Source organism: Physeter macrocephalus, chromosome 11, assembly GCF_002837175.3.
Source record: "Physeter macrocephalus isolate SW-GA chromosome 11, ASM283717v5, whole genome shotgun sequence".
NCBI classification, from domain to species: Eukaryota; Metazoa; Chordata; class Mammalia; order Artiodactyla; family Physeteridae; genus Physeter; species Physeter macrocephalus.
Window position 1 is genome coordinate 150,081,621 of NC_041224.1, and position 16,343 is coordinate 150,097,963.

At 51.3% G+C, this 16,343-nt stretch overlaps 1 protein-coding gene across 1 annotated transcript in view; it reads left to right on the top strand.

Moving 5' to 3' along the window:
- GALNT16 (polypeptide N-acetylgalactosaminyltransferase 16) overlaps positions 1-16,343 on the top strand; it is a 104,520-nt gene that overhangs the window by 69,869 nt on the left and 18,308 nt on the right. The window contains exons 2-9 of the mRNA XM_024116267.2: positions 4,132-4,289; positions 6,785-6,883; positions 7,942-8,009; positions 8,555-8,620; positions 10,754-10,875; positions 13,404-13,491; positions 15,047-15,131; positions 15,428-15,531. Coding sequence (XP_023972035.1) covers positions 4,132-4,289; positions 6,785-6,883; positions 7,942-8,009; positions 8,555-8,620; positions 10,754-10,875; positions 13,404-13,491; positions 15,047-15,131; positions 15,428-15,531 — 790 coding nt within the window. The remainder of the gene's footprint in view (positions 1-4,131; positions 4,290-6,784; positions 6,884-7,941; positions 8,010-8,554; positions 8,621-10,753; positions 10,876-13,403; positions 13,492-15,046; positions 15,132-15,427; positions 15,532-16,343) is intronic.

The window sequence follows — 16,343 nt, forward strand, 5'->3', positions numbered from 1 at the left end:
TCGTAGCGTTGTGGTCAGAAAAGATGCTTGATATGATTTCAATTTTGTTAAATTTACTGAGGCTTGATTTGTGACCCAAGATGTGATCTATCCTGGAGAATGTTCCATGTGCAGTTGAGAAGAAAGTGTAATCTGCTGTTTTTGGATGGAATGTGCTATAAATATCAATTAAATCTATCTGGTCTATTGTGTCTTTTTTTTTTTTTTTTGTGGTACCCGGGCCTCCCACCACCATGGCCTCTCCCGTTGCGGAGCACAGGCTTCAGACGCGCAGGCTCAGCGGCCATGGCCCACGGGCCCAGCCGCTCCGCGGCATGTGCGATCCTCCCAGACCGGGGCACGAACCCGCGTCCCTTGCACCGGCAGGCAGACTCTCAACCACTGCTCCACCAGGGAAGCCCTGTTGTGTCATTTAAAGCTTGTGTTTCCCTATTAATTTTCTGTTCGGATGATCTGTCCATTGGTGTCAGTGAGGTGTTAAAGTCCCCCACTATTATTGTGTTACTGTCGATTTCCTCTTTTATAGATGTTAGCAGTTGCCTATGTATTGAGGTGCTCCTATGCTGGGTGCATACAGATTTATAATTGTTATATCGTCTTCTTGGATTGATCCCTTGATCATTATGTAGTGTCCTTCCTTGTCTCTTGTAACATTATTTTAAAGTCTATTTTATCTGATATGAGTATTGCTATTTCAGCTTTCTTTTGATTTCCATCTGCATGGAATATCTTTTTCCATCCCCTCACTTTCAGTCTGTATGTGTCACTAGGTCTGAAGTTGGTCTCTTGTAGACAGCATATATTATATGGGTGTTGTTTTTGTATCCATTCAGCGAGCCTGAGTCTTTTGGTTGGAGCACTTAATCCATTCACTTTTAAGGTAATTATTGATATGTATGTTCCTATTACCATTTTCTTAATTGTTATAGGTTTGGTTTTGTAGGTCCTTTTCTTCTCTAGGCAGGAAACACAAGAGAAGAAAAGGACCTATTGGTTGTAGGTTCTTCCCTTTCATCACTTTAAATATGTCATGCCACTCCCTTCTGGCTTGTAGAGTTTCTGCTGAGAAATCAGTAGTTAACCTTATGAGAGTTCCTTTGTATGTTATTTGTCGTTTTTCCCTTGTTGCTTTCAATAATTTTTCTTTGTCTTTAACCTTTGCTAATTTGATTACTATGTGTCTCGGCATGTTTCTCCTTGGGTTTATCCTGTCTGGGACTCTCTGCACTTCCTGGACTTGTGTGGCTATTTCCTTTCCCATGTTAGGGAAGTTTTGGACTATAATGTCTTCAAATATTTTCTCAGGTCCTTTCTCTCTCTCTTCTCCTTCTGGGACCCCTATAATGCAAATGTTGTTGCATTTAATCTTGTCCCAGAGATCTCTCAGGCTGTCTTCATTTCTTTTCATTCTTTTTTCTTTATTCTGTTCCGTGGCCGTGAAATCCACCATTCTGTCTTCCAGATCACTTATCCGTTCTTCTGCTTCAGTTATTCTGCTATTGATTCCTTCTCGTGTATTTTTCATTTCAGTTATTTTATTATTCATCTCTGTTTGTTTGTTCTTTAATTCTTCTAGCTCTTTGTTAAACATGTCTTACATCTTCTCGATATTTGCCTCCATTCTTCTTCTGAGGTCCCGGATCATCTTCACTGTCATTATTCTGAATTCTTTTTCTGGAAGATTGCCTATCTCCACTTCATTTAGTTGTTTTCCTGGGGTTTTATCTTGTTCCTTCATCTGGTACATAGCCCTCTGCCTTTCATCTTGTCTGTCTTTCTGTGAATGTGGTTTTTGTTCCACAGGCTGCAGGATTGTAGTTCTTCTTGCTTCTGCTGTCTGCCCTCTGGTGGATGAGTCTATCTAAGAGGCTTGTGCAGGTTTCCTGATGGGAGGGACTGGTGGTGGGTAGAGCTGGCTGTTGCTCTGGTGGGCAGAGCTCAGTAAAACTTTAATCCACTTGTCTGCTGATGGGTGGAGCTTGGTTCCCTCCCTGTTGGTCGTTTGGCCTGAGGCCACCCAACACTGGAGCCTACCCGGGCTCTTTGGTGGGGCTAATGGCCAACTCTGGGAGGGCTCACACCAAGAAGTACTTCCCAGAACTTCTGCTGCCAGTGTCCTTGTCCTCACAGTGAGCTACTGCCACCCCCCGCCTCTGCAGGAGACCCTCCAACAGTAGCAGGTAGGTGTGGTTCAGTCTCCTATGGGGTCACTGCTCCTTCCCCTGGGTCCCGATGCGCACACTACTTTGTGTGTGCCCTCCGAGAGTGGAGTCTCTGTTTCCCCCAGTCCTGTCGAAGTCCTGCAGTCAAATCCCGCTAGCCCTCAAAGTCTGATTCTCTAGGAATTCCTTCTCCCGTTGCTGGACCCCCAGGCTGGGAAGCCTGATGTGTGGCTCAGAACCTTCACTCCAGTGGGTGGACTTCTGTGGTATAAGTGTTCTCCAGTTTGTGAGTCACCCACCCAGCAGTTATGGTATTTGATTTTATTGTGATTGCACCCCTCACCCCTCCTACCGTCTCATTGTGGCTTCTCCTTTGTCTTTGGATGTGGGGTATCTTTTTTGGTGAGTTTCAGTGTCTTCCTGTCAATGATTTTTCAGCAGTTAGTTGTGATTCCGGTGCTCTCGCAAGAGGGAGTGAGAGCACGTCTTTCTACTCCACCATCTTGAACCAATCCCCTCCTTCCACTCGTTCTTTCTTTCCTGCAATGGATTGCGAGTCTTTGGGGACTCTGACCCATCTGTCCAGTCCCTGGCATGGCACCAAATAAACATATCACAGCGCGGCAGTGCAGCTCTTGTCACCATCCTGAGTATGTGTGCGGCACGGGGCTGGGCCCAGTACACATGAGGAAACCTCCCTCACTGGCTCTGACCTCAGGGAGCTCAGGAACTGGCTCCTAGGAGGCAGAACACTACAGAGAGGCAGCCCTGGGAGACAGGCACTCCCCAGAACCTTTGCATTCCTGTCCCGTGAAGCTGGGAGCTAGGCTCTCAGGGGAATGTGGAGGTCCTGGGCTGCTGGTGGATCACCCAACACATCCATCTCCCCTCCACAGGTCAAGCTGTCTTCTTGGGACTGTCCCTCTAGAGACTAGGCCTGTGATGGAGTTCTCACGCAGGGGTTCTGTGCCTGGACAACTCTCACCCGCCTTCCTGCTGCCCCTGTGGGCCCACAGCTCCTGCCCGGGCTGCTGTTCAGGTGGAAGGGGCGGAGTCGAGATGCACTCACCGTTGATGATATTTCCAGGCAACATCCGGCTGGCAGTGTGTTTCAGATAATGAGATGTCAGGATCCATCCACTCATCCATGCATCTCAGATGTATCTTTCCCCAGTGTCTTTCATGGGGGTACTTTGGGAGCACAAAGCAGGGTGTGGCTAAGAGGAGGGAGGCTGGGCCATGGCATCTGTCATCCATCACTCCCCAGCACTTAGCACCGGGGTGCCCGGGAGGCCTGACATGAGCTATTTCAGCAGCAAACACAAGTCCCAGAGAAGATGCATCACTGCCTGTGCATTTGCGTCCTAGCAGCTCTGGCATTAGCCTGTGAGGGCCCGCCTGACCTCACAGGTGGTTCTCTGGGCAGCAGCTTGTCCCAGTGCTGGAGGTTTTACTAATCAGGCACCACCTGCGTGCCTAGCCCAGTGTCAGGCCCAAGTTTATCCCTAGGAGACTGTCAATCTGCAGGTTGCTTGGTGACCTCTCAGGACACCTCATCTTGGGGGTCAGGTGCCCTCCAGGTGTCACCATCTCCATATCCAGCGAAGAGCACTGGTCAAGAGTGTGGGCTTCAGAGTCAGAACAACCATTTTGACTCCAGAAACCTGTGACTTACTAGCTCTGACCTTGAGCTTTTTTATTAATAGGCTTTATTTTTTAAGAGCAGTTTTAGGTGCACAAAATTGAGCGGAAAGTACGGAGAGTTCCCATGTACTCCCTGCCCCCACACGTGGGGGTACTGTCACGAGCCTCAGTTTCCTCATCTGTACAACGGGGGAAATAACGATCTCCTGCTCACAGGTACAAATGAGGTAATGCAGTTGGGTCCTACCGTGTCGTAAGTGCTTACCACACAGTGGCTACTTTTTCCTCTTGCCTGTGGCCCCTCTGATGCTGACCTTTGTCTCAGGTGACAGGAACACCCTCGAAAGGCTTTGATGAGAAGGCGTACCTGGCAGCCAAGCAGCTGAAGCCTGGAGAGGACCCCTACAGACAGCATGCCTTCAACCAGCTGGAGAGCGACAAGCTGAGCCCTGACCGGCCCATCCGGGACACCCGCCATTACAGGTGTGGCCTCCATTGTGCCGGTGGAGAAAGAAAGGTGGAGGGAAGGGCCAGCACCAGTTGGCTTTTCTTTCAGTCATGTGGATTTAAGAAATGAGGAAGATTTCGTCAGACTCGGTCCAGCTATTGAGACATGCAAACCCTTACCATCTGTCGTTTTCCTGACTCATCTTTATTTCATTGACCTCCTGAGAGCCTGGGAGGTCCAAGGAGACTTCCCAGCGAGGCCAGAGAGGCCCCTAAATACCTCAGGCTGGAATCCCAGCAAGAGTGACCTGCCAGGTGACCACGGGGAGGTCTGAAGGGGGTGGGCTAGCCTGGCGTTCTTGGTGCCCGTCTGGTGATGTCTGAGGTGAAGAGGGGCCGCCAGCCCTGCCTGCACTGTGCAAACAGTAGAGTGCTGTGCACCACCCCACTGGTATCCCTTTCCTTCCTCTCTTCCTGCCCCACTGCCGCCACTTCCTCAGCAATTCCCAGAAATGCTTGGCAGTCTTGCTCTTTGCTCTCCCGGAGCGGTAGGTGGGAGAGGCCCTAGACCTCAAGGACGCCTTCCATGCCCGATCCCGGCTTGGACTCTGCTCAGTGTGAGTGGGCAAGTTATCAGCCCCCTCCCTGGTTCAGGCCCTTGTAGTGTCCCGTCTGGATGATACGAGTCTCCACCTTCAATCTCTCCTCTTCCTGCCCTCACCTATGGGAACAGTCTCAGCTCCTTTCCCTGAAGTACAAGCCACCTGGTCCCTTCCGAGCCTCTGCTCCTTTGCACCTAGTCCTCGGTGCTCCCTCAGTCCTGGACTCCTCTGGCCTCCCTCCTTGTTTCCACACACAGGCCATTTCCTCTGCCTGCACGCCTCCCCGCCACACCCTTACGACTCTCCTCAGTGTCCTCTCCTCCGGGGAGGGTTCCTTGCCAACCCAGGCTGGTTTGGGGGCCTCCTCTGTGCTCTGTGCAGACATCGATCAAGGCAGCGAGCGGGGGAGCGGGGTTGGAGCTGACCCACTCGTGCGCCTGCAGCTTTGAATGGCCAGCATGGGCTGCGTTGGAGCCGGCTGTGTGCCCAGCGCCGGGCAGGTCCCGGTTTGAGGGTAGGCGAGGGTGACTTGGGTCAAGATTGCTTTTCCTTCTGAAGCAGCTACTCTGCAGCACAACGGATGTGTGTGAGATAAAGGCGCAGAAGGGGGCCTGCCTCTAGCACCTTCCTTGTCACTCACGGAGACCAGAAGTCCAGTGGGCTTGGCATCCTTCCTGGGCACTAGATCCTTGGGGTTCAGAGACAGAGACCTGGGGCCATAGAGGTCAGTGCAGGGGGGCTGGGTGCCCAGGAAGTGACTGCTTCTCCCAGGACTCCCCATCTCAACAGACCAAGCCCCCTCCTACCCCCAAACCCACAAGCCTCTGGGAGGAGAGGCACTTGGGATGCCTGGCTTCCCAGGGCAGAGGTGAATTTCTCTACCCCTCCCGCTCCCCGACATCCTCTCTCAAGGAGGATTATTTTAAGGCCTCTCAGGATTTCTCCGGTGGGGGTCTCAGGCTAGTGGAACTTGCCTGTCTGACCCGGGCTGCTCTGCAGGGCAGGCAATGGGCCTGGGAGTTCGGCTGTTAAGCCGCTGTCAGTGGAATGAATGCCATAATGAAAAAACAGTCACCGCTGGAATAGTCAGAGAGCAATTGTAATGAAGAAGATTGCCATGAAAACTAGCACTGCGGCTGCCTTCCCGCCGCGGCCCCAGGAACACCAATAAATGCATTCACAGAAGCATTTGCAGAACCGACAAGGATGAAGGCTGGCAGGGATGGATCATTTTAATTCCCTTTTCTGAGCATGGGGAAGCTAATGGGCCCCAAATGTGTCTGGAGAAGGCGGAGCGCAGAGCTGCTGGGGGAGGGAGTGAGGTAGGGGGAACTGCCTTTGGTGTCTCCTCAGAGACTTGGTTTCCCCTAGGTGTCCCAGGGCTCCTGGGAAGAGTGAGGCTGCTCCCCTGCCTGGTGTCACCAGGTGGCTGTTAATGGTGGCAGCGAGAGGGAGGAATTCACAGGAGGGCAGGATGGGAACGATTCCTCTCCAGATCTCACCAGATGTCGGAGCCGCTACATCCGAAGGAAGAAGCTACGGGGTGTCAGAGACAAAGAGAGGCCCTTTTTCCTCCTCTCCCCTCCGCCATTTTGCCTCTCTTGGCTGCCCCATCGGGCAGGGAGTTCTGTCTGTTGGTCCGGGGCTTGATCCTGGGGCCTGTGTGGTGCCTATACACGTCGATCCCTCCTCAATACTTCAGTGACTGTGGGGCTCCGAGTGCTCTAGGTCTTTTGTAAAGAGCACCCAGGCCTGTGAAGGTCCCCCAACCTGTGCTTCCCTCCAAGGACTCCAGGCTGGGCGGCCTGAGTAGGGTGGGCGTGGGTGTGGAGGCCCAGGGCCCACGCCTGGCTTCAGACAAACAGAAGCTTAAGCCTGCCCTGAGAACACTCTCACAGCTGCCCCCTGACCTCTCTGCTCTCTTCTCAGTTGCCCATCCGTGTCCTATTCCTCGGACTTGCCGGCCACCAGCGTCATCATCACCTTCCACAACGAAGCCCGCTCTACCCTCCTGCGCACGGTGAAAAGGTAAGCCCCGAAGCCCCTCTACCCTCCTGCGCACGGTGAAAAGGTAAGCCCCGAAGCCCGCTCTACCCTCCTGCGCACGGTGAAAAGGTAAGCCCCACCTTGGATCTTTCATCTCAGTGGTGCTGCTCCCCCAGGCCTCGGGGATCTGCTGGGCCCTGGCAGGGGAGGACACTGAGACTAGGTGCTGTGGCCAGACGGCGTGAAGACCAGCGGGCACTTGCGGGGGGGGGGTGGTTCTGCCCTTCTGAGAGGCTGAGGCTGGTGCATCAGGGTCAGGGAGACCCAAGAAGTCCAACAGTTAGCGAGATGCACAAACACAAGGTCAGTTCCCCGGGACTCAGGCAGAAATTCAGGGGTCAGGAGCCCAGGGCGGTGGGGACGGATGTGAGGCCTCAGGTGGATGGATGCCAGCCCAGTAGGCACCTGTCAGCGATTCAGAGAGCGGTGCCCCTCCTGTTCTCCTAAGCTTGGCCCCGTGGTCAAGTTTGACTTCTACTCACCTCATTTCTTAATGAACTTAGATAAGAATAGGATTCGGAATGGAGTACCCAGTGATATTCCAGGGATTAAAGAAGTTTAGATTTCCTTCCCCAGGGAGTGAAGGAGGAGGAGGGGTGGTGGGAGGGAAAGAGCTGGCGGGGGAGCTTTCTGAGAACACCCCTCCTGACCCATCAGGCCAAAAGGAGCCTCGCTAGCTTTCCGAGCAGACAGCTTCGGGGCCGGCGGGGGTTGTCCTCAGGTGGGCTTGTTAAGCCCAGGTAGCCAGAGCAGCTAAAGTCCTGCCTCAACAGCTAAACTAGGGCAGCCCCTACCCCCCATCTGGGGTGGGTCCCAAGTACCTGAGGGTCCAGGCAGCTGGGTCAGCAGGGTCTTGGAGGAGCCTGAGGAACACACTGCCCCTCAGCCATTGACCAGGGCCCGGAAGGTTTGCTAGCAGCTTGCTGCCCGTGGCCAGTGTGCTGGCTTCCGAGGTGGGCGGTGGGGGAACCCATGGCAGGAAGAAGGAAGTAGAAGGTGGCCCCTAAATCTGGGCTCCTCTGTCCCCGTCACTCCTCCAGCGTCCTGAACAGAACTCCTGCCAGCCTGATCCAGGAGATCATTCTAGTGGATGATTTCAGTTCAGATCGTAAGTATACACCTTCTTTTTTTGCACCCCTTCACACCCCATTTCCCCAGAATGCCAAGGGAAGCACTCTTGAGGTTGTTCTGGCCATCACAGGCTGACCTCTGCTCCCCAAAGGGATCTTCAGTCTTTTCTAGGTGCCGTCCCTGGCTCTGCTCCCTGGTGCAAAAGGAGTGGTGTTGCTTTGATGGGATACCAGTGAGATGACATTAAAAAAAAAATTAAACTGAATCAGCAGCATCCTTCATTATCACAACTGCCGTGTGCAGAATATTGTCCCCACAATCTAGCTCCGAGGCTGTTGGACTGGTGACAGTGCTGGTGCTCTCTGGTGCCCCCTGGGGGGTAATGCCACAAGTACAGGCAGTCCTCAGTCTGGCCAGGGAGTGGAGGACAGGGCAGTCCTTTGGCCAGTGGAGATGACCACTCTCCTCGCCTTCCCCTGGGCCTGGTCTGGAGAAGCTCCTGGGAAGTTCCAGTAGTGGTCGAACCACATGTGGTCTGATGTCAATATCTGAATGAGCTTGTTTCCTTCTCTCCACCCTCAGCTGAAGACTGTCTTCTCCTGACCAGGATCCCCAAGGTCAAATGCCTGCGCAATGACCGGCGGGAAGGTAAGTTCTTAGATCCTAGGTGCCACCGCAGACCTCTTTTCATCTAGACTTCTGCACCTCCTCGCTCCCTTTTGGTGCCATGTCATACCAAGCCAGTGTGGTCCTGCTGCATTCCTGGTGGCCAGGACCAAGGTCTGGGGAAAGACCCTCCTGCTATCTTGGGTCAGCCCCTATCACAGTACGACTGTAGGTAAGTAGCTCTACTTCCGGCTGCCTTCGTTGTCTCTCATGAGAAATGGGAATAATAATAGTACCCTTTCTGTCCTACACAGTTATTGTAAGGATTAAATGCTTTGAGAAAAACCACAGGGCAGTATAAAGCAGATGTGCCCTCATTTCCAATCAAGAGGTGTTTTGGAGCACCGACTACAGCATAGGATTGTACACGGCACTCTAGGGGACACAAAAGAAGTATAAATACGGTCCCTGCCCTCAGAGAGCTTATTATGGAGCTGAGGCTGGTTATAATTTTATGGGGGTAGAAAGGAGATGGAGGAGAGGGAGCCGAAGGAGAGGGGAATGATCGGAGAGGGGGCCTGGACTGGGTGAAGGGGTTGTGAGACAGATGAAAAGGGCCCAAGGGAGGGCGTTCCAGGCCCGAGGACTCCGCGAGCAAAGGCATCAGTGCGGCCTGGGTGCAGGAAGTACTGACAGCCTCTTCCACGTTTCCTGCATTCTCACCTTGTAGCATTCACTCTGCCCACTTTCTCATGTTCAGTTCTCATAAGAGCCCATCATTCTGTTTTGCAAATAAAGAAACTGGGGTTTAAGAAGGTTCAGTAATTTGCCTGGAGTGATGAATAAAGGAACCAGGATTCCACCCCGCAGCAGGGGGCCCACCCAGAGCCCAGCCTCTTAACCTCCCTCTACTTAGTCTCCCTTCCTGGGAGAATTGGGCCTGGTCAGCACGAGGAATGAGTGGGGTGAGGATAGATGACGGGGGGCATTTAGACTTAATAAAGCAGAGAATAGGGAGCCACTGAAGGTGAGAGAGGGAGAGAGAGAGAAAAAGAGAGGGAGAGAGAGAGGAAGGAAGAAGGGAAGGAAGGAAGGAGGGAGGGAAGGAAGGAAGGAAGGAAGGAAGGGAGGGAGGGAGGGACGGAGGGAGGGAGGGAGGGAGGGAGGGAGGAAGGAAGGGAGGAAGGAAGGAAGGAAGGAAAGAAAGAGATGTGATGGGTGTATTTAAGAAAGTCCAGTCAGGTCGAAGGGACCTTCAAACTGGAATGGAAGAGGCCAGAGAGAGATCTCTCCCAAGCACTGGGTTGCAGGTGCCTTTAGGTCTGGGAGTATGCTGTTCCCTGGGGTTTTACCCAACATAGATGTAAATTTATGATTAGGTGCTTTACAGCTCCCTGTGGAATAGAAGGATGGGGCAGTAGAGTGCCGGGCAGAGGTGTGGCCAGGGAAATCTCCCCACACCAGTGGCTGCTCTGTCAGGCACAGGACCATCTGGGTCTCCTCTCTCCTGATCAGGCAAGTCCCCAGCTCCGACTAGGGTGCTGCCAAAAGCGAAGCCATTTTTTGACAGTCGACGAGCCTTCGGCGAGACTGGGGAATGAGGTGGAAGCAGAGTAGAATCTCTGCACATGTCGGCTTCCTGGGCACCACGCACTGTCCCCAAGAGGCAGGGATTATTCTCTCTGACTCTTCTGGATAAGAAAACTAAGGCTCAGAGAGGTTAAATAATATGCTACAGTTAGTGAAGGGGCTGACATACTAACTCCAGCTTGTCTTAGTCTAGAAGACTCTCTGCGTGTCATAGAGGATAGTGCAGCTGGAGGGGACCGCCCTGAGGTTCCTAAGTGGTGGTTTCTGGCTTTCCTTTGGTACAAAGCCACACTTTATTGCAACTTCTGTTCACTAAACTCTGACTGTCCATCAGTGTGTCCCCAGAGTCCAGTGTCTGGCATGCAGAGGGCACTCAGAGAAAAACCTTGGAGTAATGATGGTTGATGGATGGGTGAGAGAAAGAAAAAGAGGGAGGGAAGAAATCAAGAAATACGAAGTAAAGTTAAATCACAATAACTCAGAGGAACCCTCAGCCCTAAGGGGCGGAGAGCCCTGAGACTTTGGGGGGACGACTGAGCAAATTGGCTCAGTCCCAGCACCATCCTTTGTCCCTTCCCACTGCAGGGCTGATCCGGTCCCGAGTCCGCGGGGCAGATGTGGCCGCAGCTGCTGTCCTCACCTTCCTGGACAGCCACTGCGAAGTGAACACCGAGTGGCTGCAGCCCATGCTGCAGCGGGTGAAGGAGGTAAGTCTGTCTGTCCCTGGGGGAGCTCTGGACGTGCCCACATGTTCTTGGCATGAGGGGGGATGATGAACGGTCTCTGGAGTTGGGCAGGCAGAGTAGGAAGCCTAAATGGTCTGCTCCCTCCTGAGTAACTTCACCTCATTGAGCTTTCTCATCTGAAAACAGGGATAATTGTAATATTTGTCCCACGATTGTGGTGAGAATTAAATTGGCTGAAAGCCTGGGTGAGCCACAAAGCTCCTACTACGAATGGGTGGTGCTGTTTTCCTCCTGAAGGAGTGATGAGGGGTGAGGGTGAGTCAGGCTGGGAAGCCTGAGAAGGAGGGAGGAGAGGATGGTGTTCTCAAGCAGGGGGGCCCTCCCATGTGCCTGCTGTTCTCTAGAATGGGGAGGATTTGGACATATGGAGCATAGGATGAGGTGATTTCAACTCAACCATAAAAGGCAAATAACCCAATTTAAAAATGAGAAAAGGGGCTTTCCTGGTGGCGCAGTGGTTAAGAATCCACCTGCCAACGCAGAGGACATGGGTTCGAGCCCTGGTCCAGGAAGATCCCACAGGCCACGGAACAACTAAGCCCATGTGCCACAACTTCTGAGCCTGCGCTCTAGAGCTCGCGAGCCACAACTACTGAGCCTGTGTGCCACAACTACTGAAGCCCGGGCGCCTAGAACCCACGCTCCGCAACAAGAGAAGCCGCCGCATTGAGAAGCCCGCGCACCGCAATGGAAAATAGACAAATGGTCAACAAGCACATGAAAAGATGCTCAACGTTAAGTCATTAGGGAAATGCAAGTCAAAACCACAATGAGGTACCACTTGATACCTACCGGATGGTTATAATCAAAAGGATGGACAGTACAAGTGCTGGTGAGGATGTAGATAAATAGGAGTCTTTATACATTGCTGCGGAGCATGTCAAATGGTGCTGTTTTCCACTTTGGAAAACAGTCTGGCACTTCCTCAAAAGTTTAAACATAGAGTTACCATATGACCCAGCAATTCCACTGCTAGGTATATACTCAAGAGAAATGAAAACATACCCCACACAAAAACTTGTGCCTGAGTGTTCAGAGCAGTGTTATTCAGAATAGCTGAAACATGGAAACAGCAAAATGTCTATCAACTGTGAATGGGTAAACAGAATGTGATATATCCATACAGTGGAATACTGTTCAGCCATAAAAAGAATGAAGTAATGATACATGTTACAATATGGATGAACTTTGAAAACCTTATGCTGAGCGAAAGAAGCCAGTAACAAAAACTGCATATTATATGATTCCATTTATATGAAATGTCCAGAATAAATAAATCCGTACAAATACAAAGTGGATTAGCGGTTGTCAGGGGCTGGAGGGAGGGGGGTATGGGGAGTGACTGCTAATGGTACAGGGTTTCTTATTGGGGTGATGAAAATGTTTTGGAATTAGAGAGTGGTGACGGTGCCACAACCTTGTGTGAATATACTACAAACCACTGAATTGTACACTTTAAAATGGCGAATTTTATGGTATATCAATTATATCTAATAAAATTGTTATAAAAATGTGAATTATATCTCAATACAAAAAGTTTATAAAAAGGATAAGGTGAGGCCCCCATAGAACACTGTGGGAGACCGTGGATGGTCTCCCCTGATCTGCCACGTCCCACATTTTTGTCGTCCTGAGACGGAGTGTGAACTGAGGGGCAGAGAGGGATTCCAAGTTGCAGACAAGAGGATTTTGAGGGTCAGCACAGAATGCAGAGAGAGAGGAGGGAGAAAAAGTCTGTTCCATGTCCCTCCATGGAGGGAGAAAAGAAGAGAACAGACATCCTGCTGATGGAGGGCAATTAAGTTTTGCACGTGGTATGTGATAAAATCCACCAGCACCACTATCCCCCCACCCCTCACCCCCAGAAAAAAACCTTTAGTAAAGTTGGCATATTACCACCAATGTTTTGGAGGTGGATTTGTGTCTGGGAGATGATGAAGGGAGTGTGAGTCTGACTTTGAAGTGGATGTGGCACGAGAGGAGTGCCACCCAGGTTACACAGAGACTGCAGGGTCCCTGCCCTTAAGCTGCTGGTTGTCCAGTTGGGAAGACTCAACCTCAACATGTACAAAGATGGACGACAATTAGTAAAACAACAGTTCAAACCAGCGACAGAAGATCCACATCAGGCAGCATCTGATTCACTGTCCCAGGAATTGTCTGGTCTATAATTGTGAGAGCAGTTTAAAAGAGGAAGAAGTCCTCAGCCTGCAGCAATCAGGGAGGGCTTTACTGAGGAGGTGAGATCCTGGCAGGGCTCAACATGATGTGAGAGGAAGAGGCTGGGAGAGCATCGTGCCCATGAGACCCAAGAGGGACCTTCCGGGAGCCTAGATGTGGTGATGCAGGACAGCTCCTGGGAGCCTGACGTGTCCTGCAGCAGGTGCTGAGTGCCCAATGCCTCGAAGAGAACTTCTTCACAGAGCAGGCAGTTGGGCCTTTATTCACAGAGTCCCTGGCCTCACGCCATCTCATGTGTCCTCTCCTAGGATCACACCCGCGTGGTGAGCCCCATCATTGATGTCATCAGTCTGGATAATTTCGCCTACCTTGCTGCATCTGCTGACCTTCGGGGAGGTGGGTCCGGCTCCCAGGGGAGGGGCTCTAGACCTGAAAGGAGGCAGGTGAGGGCAGGCAAAAGCCCTGGCTTGGTGCTCTTCTTCCCAGCTGTGCCAGAGCGTCTCACACCCCCACCCCCTTTACCTCTAGAAAATGAAAGGGGATTGGGTAGAGCCATGGGGTTGGGGACAAAGGGCCAGAGCTGGCAGTTGCAGGCTCCTGGCACAATCAGGGACAGAGCCAAGCTAGTCTCTGATCTTTCCCTCCCCCCAGACTTTCACACATCCTTCTCAAATACTGCCAGCCCGGGGACCATGGCCACAAGTCCTGGCAGAATAACATGATATGACTGCTGTCTTGCGGGTGAGGAAGGGGGAGCCCTCAACTTTGCACGGTTTCCTAACCTGTACGCCTGGAAATGGTCTAGACCTGGCCACATACGGCAGTTATTAGCCACATTTGGCGACTGAGCTCTTGAAATGTGACCGGTCTGAACTGAGATGTGCTGTGAGAAAAAATACACACCAGGTTTTGAAGACTTAGTATGAAAGAATATAAAATACCTCATTAATAATTTGTTGTACTGATTATGAATATGATCATCAATGATAATGATTGAAAAGATAGTAGGTTGGATATATTGCATTAAAAATACATTATTCAAATTAATCTCATATGTTCTTCTTACTTTTTGATATGGCTACTGGAAAAATTTAAATTGCATGTGTGGCTTGCATCTCCAGCTTGCATTGTATTTCTTTTGGGCAGCTCTGGTCTAGACTTTAGAACTGTGCTGTCCAATACAGTAGATCATAGCCACTTTTGGCTATGTAAATTTAAATTAATTAAAATTAAGTAAAATTCAAAACTCAGTACCTAAGTTGCCCTAGCAGCATTTCAAGTGCTCAATAACCACATGTGACTAGTGTCTACCATGTTGGACAGTGCAGATGTAGGACATTTCCATCATTGCAGCAAGTTCTATTGGGCAGGCTGCTCCAGAGAATCTGTTGCCAGGAGCTAATGCGCAGAGTGGATTTCCTATTTGGGGCTCGGATTTCCAATATATAGACACAGTCGTTAGTTAGATGTTGAGGCTGAGTGGGATTCTGAAGGGAGCCAGGCATTTCTCCTTAGGGAAATCACCTCAGGGCCTTTGCACTTGCTGTTCCCCCACTTGGAATTCCCTTTCCCTACATGTCTGCATGGATCAGTTCTTCATTCAGGTCTCTACTCATATGTTACCTCCTCAGAGAGCCTTTCCTGGCTACCCTTACTAGAATAGCATGGGTACCCCCCCTTTCTTTTTTTTTTTTTTTTTTTTTTTTAGCACTTTTCAACCTCAACTGACATATTATCCATTTACTGATTTATCTTTGTAAGTCTTTGTCTTATCCAGTAGATTGAAACTCCATAAGGACAGGGACCTGTCTCGTTCTGAATGAAGAAATGACTACATGAATTGCCCAGGGCCCTCTACAAGCTGGGTTCTGATCAAGGGAGACTCTCAGGGGTGGTGGAGTGAGGGGACAAGAGCCCCCGAGCCCCATCCTCACCCTAGTCTGTCCCTTAGGATTTGACTGGAGCCTGCATTTCAAGTGGGAGCAGATCCCTCTGGAGCAGAAGATTGCCCGGACAGACCCCACCAAGCCCATAAGGTCAGGACTGCTGTGGGCTCTGGAGAGACCCCTTCCTTCCCTGAGTCAGGGGCTTTGGAGGCTCCTGGGAGGGCCATTTCAGTTGCCAGGGCTCCTAGGGGTGCAGGATCCAAGGGCTAACTCTGTTCTGGGCCCTGGGGAGAGAGAGGCCAGAGGCCAAAAGGCGGGCCAGATATCCGACCCCAGTGACTCTGCAAGTAGGGGATGCTAGGGCAAATGGCCTGGGCCCTGGGGCCGTCTAGAGGGGCTCAGATTTTCCAGCTCATGTGTTGCCTCTTTCCTCTCCTTGCTCCCAGGACGCCTGTCATAGCTGGAGGAATCTTCGTGATTGACAAGTCTTGGTTTAACCACTTGGGAAAGTATGATGCCCAGATGGACATCTGGGGGGGAGAGAATTTTGGTAAGTTGGGAAATAACCACAATAATAATAATGGGTAACCTGGATTGAGTGTTTTCTATATGTAAGGCCCTAAGGATGTTACACATATTGACTCCTTAAATCCTCACAATGAATCTCTGAAGTAAGTACTATTATATCTCCATTCTACTGGTAAAGAGACCGAGGCACAGAGAGGTTAAGTAATTTGTCCAGAGCCACACAGCTAGTCAACAAAGAGATTAGGTGGTCAGGGAGAACCTGTGGCCACATGGCCAGACACGTGTATGGAGGAAGCACATGGCTGCTTCCCTACAAGAAAGGCTGGGGGTGGTGTGTGCAGTAGGGGATGGCGGTTAAACGTAAGCAATGGGGTCAGATGGCCTGGGTGCAAATCCTGGCCCTACCACCTATAAGTTGTTTGGCCCTAGGCAAGTGAAAGCCTCCCTGAGCCTCAGTTTCCCCAAGAGGCTGTTATAAGTACTAAGTGAGATGAGGGGGGTGAAGATGCTGGCAGCCATTATTATTATTATGAGGCCATAGGACCCCTTTAGCCCCACAAGGAAAGGGAAGAGCCAGTGAACCCCCAGGGTCGCTGGTGAGGTCCAGGTGAGATAAAGGCTGGGTACACATGGAACATCTGATGTGGGTAATTTAAGGGGGGGTTATAAAAGGGCCTACTTACACGGTGCGGGCAAATTACAGGGAACCACAAGGGCCAGGGTAGGGCTGGGCTGGTGACTGCTGGGAGGTGTAGCCACCCCCAGGTCTGAAAGACAGGGAGGGAGTGCTCCCCGACAGTAGCTGTGGTCTTGGGGCACCTGCAGCCAGTCCAC